The sequence below is a fragment of the Limulus polyphemus genome, unplaced genomic scaffold (assembly GCF_000517525.1).
Source record: "Limulus polyphemus unplaced genomic scaffold, Limulus_polyphemus-2.1.2 Scaffold2091, whole genome shotgun sequence".
Lineage (NCBI taxonomy): Eukaryota > Metazoa > Arthropoda > Merostomata > Xiphosura > Limulidae > Limulus > Limulus polyphemus.
The window spans coordinates 68,951-73,098 of record NW_013667701.1 but is presented as its reverse complement, the minus strand read 5'-3'; the positions used below and the strand labels follow the sequence as shown (position 1 = coordinate 73,098).

General features: G+C 30.1%; 1 protein-coding gene across 1 annotated transcript in view; it reads right to left on the bottom strand.

Moving 5' to 3' along the window:
• LOC106465906 (RNA polymerase II elongation factor ELL-like) overlaps window positions 1-4,148 on the bottom strand; it is a 47,760-nt gene that overhangs the window by 22,873 nt on the left and 20,739 nt on the right. Inside the window, exon 3 of the mRNA XM_013926143.2 lies at window positions 580-695. Within this exon, the coding sequence (XP_013781597.1) occupies window positions 580-695 (116 nt within the window). The remainder of the gene's footprint in view (window positions 1-579; window positions 696-4,148) is intronic.

Genomic DNA, 4,148 nt, shown 5'->3' with positions numbered 1-4,148 from the left:
AGTACAAATCATATAATTGTTAGTATGAACACATCAGTGTGTTGTCTTTAGTGTTGGTGAGAAACCTCTGTGATAAAGAGGTTAAGAATATAGAATACTATGGAAAGAGCATAGCAGCAAGTTGATGCAAAAGTAGACTGAAGTGGCTGTTAGTATGACTGGAGAAAAGAAATGTGTGCTTACTGATATTGTAAGAACAATAGGAATATATATATTTTACTGTCTTCACTTCTGTTGTCTCTAATGAGTTTCAACTGGTTTATTTCAAATTAAAAGACCACTTTCCTTTTTGTCCAACCCAGTCCATCATTGGTCATGATCCAATGTTTAGCAACTGCTTCAATGTGGTATTACATACCATGGTCTTTAGGGCTATTATTTTATAAATACTTTTAAACTAAGAATATACTGATGTCGCACTGTGTCTTGTTCTGCAACACATCCGGATACCTCTTGCAGACCATCACTGGTGATGATCCAAAGTTCAGCAACTGCTGCAGTGTGGTATTACTTACCATGGTCTTTAGTTACCAGTGCCTATCATTAAAAGTCTAACTTTATGTGTGTAAATTTAAATACCTTGATTTCTTCTGCTGGATGCATTCAAAGCTTCCTTGAGGGTTATCAGCCTCTGTGTTTGAAACAGTAAAACCAAATGAATGGCTGTCCTTGCTACTAACTGGGATGTGGATTACCTGAAAACAAATCACAATTTTTGCTTAACTTACAGTGTACTACTTGAGTAAGGAAGCACATTAAAGTAATATAATGATAAGTAGGCAAACAATGACTTACAAGCATAAGGAAGAATTTTACTGATGGTGGAACATACAACATGTTTCAATAGAACATACCCGAAGCAATGTTCTGTCGAAACATGTAATATGTTCCACCATCAATAAAATTCTTCTTTATGCTTATAAATTATTGTTTGCTTACCCATTACTTCAAACACTTTTTCTAAAATTTCTATAAATCAATATTGTTGTAGAAATTAGAACAGTCACGTACAAAAAAATAACTCAACTTCTAATCCTATTTATCTTATGCTTATCCATATATTCGAGTTTTACTTTTAACACACCAGTTTCTCACACATGAACCAATATGGCCAGAATAATTTGCTACACTTGTAACATGTTGTCTGACTGTAATAGGAAAAAAAATTATTACTAAATGCTCAAGTTTTGACCCGACTTCTAAGGTCTCTATTGGATTAACTAATATCTACGAGATAAGTTTCAATGTTGGCTGAGTTTTTAATATCCATTTCTAAACCTTAGCAGCAGTTCAACCTAAACAGACTTTAAATGAAATGTTTTAAACACAAAGTTCTGTTTACAATATTCTGGTAATGATCAACTATAATACTTCTCTTCTGTTGCTCGAGAAAGAATGATAATAAAAAAATATCTTCAGTGAAGATACTAACTTGTTACATTTTCTTACAGGGTAAAACAACAACAATCTAAAACCCGTGGTGGGCAGAGCACAGATAACCCATTGTGTAGCTTTGTGCTTAATTACAAACAAACAAACACAATCTAAGGCAGTTTAGTGATGTTTACTTGTTAGAGAAACACTTGAAAGAAGATTGACCACTGAATTTTCAGGAGAGATTCACTTTAATTATAAAAATGAATGAACAAACTATTTTGGTTTAGAATTTGTAGGAAAGTTTAAGATAAAAAAAAAGAAAAACTCCCATTTTCTTATGCTAACAACAGTGATACTAAGCTGATTCTGTACAAATTCCTTTAACATTCTTTGTTCAAATAAAAATTAAAAAGAAATCTATCATCAAAAGAATGAATTACCAAGCACAGACATTTATACTACAGGAACTATTTATTACAACGGTACAAGCTGTATCTAAATGTGGGCCTGCAACATAGCCTTAAGAAAATAAAGTTACCTACAATACTTTTTATTACAAGATGAATTACCATAAATAAAAACCTTCTTCTTTTTGATTTAATTTTCTTATATATATTTTCCTAACCCTAAAATTGTACAGAAACTAGTGGATCTTTGGTTATCACAATATATTGTAAATAATCAAATCCACTAAAACTGTCTTTCAATGATAAATTAGTTTCAGAGTTTCCAAATAATACAACTTTTATATTAATAAGTTCACCTCTTGCAGAGAAACTTTCATTTAAAAGTAAGTTTTGACCAGGTTAATGATTTTGATTAACCCTCAATCCATATACTAAGTTAACAATGCAGAAGTTACAATAAACTTTATAACCAATAAAATGTAATGATAAGTAAATGTAAATAAAAAAAAATGGAATAAATTATTTTAACACACAGGAAGGAAGAACTGGTATTTGTTATTCAAATATACAAAGGTTACTACATAAGTAAAACCACTGTACTGAAAGGGTCAGGTGTCAACTTTGTTTAAAGTTATATGTACAGGATGTTGTATTCAGAAAATATGACCACATCTATACCTGTAGAATATCTCATTCTTGATAAATCATTATTTCCGAGTACAGTAATTCATTTCCCGTTTCTACACGCATAATGTATATGTTTACAGTGTATGTTCGCTTACTGTCCATCATGCTTACAACTGTTTCAAAAACAAATTTCTTCTTACTTTCACACCTATCACTTTACTTAAAATGATGATTTAAACGTTATCAGTATAGAAATAATGTAGTCTTTTTCTAAGGTATTCTTCGATCATTTGTTGTTTGTTATTCTGTTTCTAGGGTGCAGTCAGAGAATTCTACTTTATTGAACTTAACTATAATCACGTTTCCCGATTTGATAAACACTTCCTTTCTTTCATGTCATAAGTAAATACCTTTAGCTTTGGAATGGCCAGAGAAAAGTCTACGTTATCATCAAATACATATGTACATTTTTTCCATATTTCTCAAATGAAATGCACAATGTATTTACCTACATCTGGTACTATTATCTCAAAAATAACAGAACAAAGAAAATATGTATTGAATTTTGGAAGAGCTGAACTTATTATTTTTTGCATATTACGTAAAATGAACATGATTTATCATCTCGTGTGATATTCAAAAATATGATAACAGTAACTATACATTTACAACACTACAAATTTTGCTTTGTTGGGATGTAATATAACCAGCTTCCAAATATTTCAACTTCTGTCAGACCCACAGAGTAAAAACTTTTAATTGTGAAAAAAATCCCCATTATATCTAACTAAGTATTTATTTATATTTTACATGTAGGATGTGAAGAATATTGAAAAATTTTTCTGCTTCTAAGCTCATCAGATGAGAGTTTGTTCATGTAACACTTGTTCACAACATATTTTAGAAGTTTATGTAATTCATACTGATACTGAATGATTAGTATTTTTTTGTGAAATAAGGCAAAAGGCACAGTCAAACTCATGTTGAAAACAATATAATGACAAGATGTTTTTATGTCCATCAGTTTTGACAACATGATTTTATGTTTATATTATTTTAATTTAAGCATTTGTATTGTACATATAAAATAGTTTTTAATGTGTGATTCAGTTGTATATGATGTTGACCATTAACTTGGAATCACAATGTTGATTGCTCTTTTACATAAAATATCTGATTAAACATTATGGGCATGTATATTCTTTATGTAGTTCATTACACTAATTAATGGATGTTTATATGAATGAAGTACATGATTTGTACTTACAGCTGGAATATTTATTAATTGATGTTTATATGAATGAAGTTTGGAGCATTGTTCTTAAACAACCATAAGTGAATGAAGATTGTTAACGCTGACATGCTCGTACTAACAGTTTGAAGTGTTGTTCTTAAAACTACCATAAGTGAATGAAGATTATTAACACTGACATGCACATACTAACAGTTTGAAGTATTGTTCTTAAACTACCATAAGTGAATGAAGATTATTAACACTGACATGCTCATATTAACAGTTTGAAGCATTATTCTTAAACTACCATAAGTGAATGAAGATTGTTAACACTGACATGTTCATATTAACAGTTTGAAGCATTGTTCTTAAACTACCATAAGTGAATGAAGATTGTTAACACTGACATGTACGTACTAACAGTTTGAAGCATTGTTCTTAAACTACCATAAGTGAATGAAGATTGTTAACACTGACATGTACGTACTAACAGTTTGAAGCAT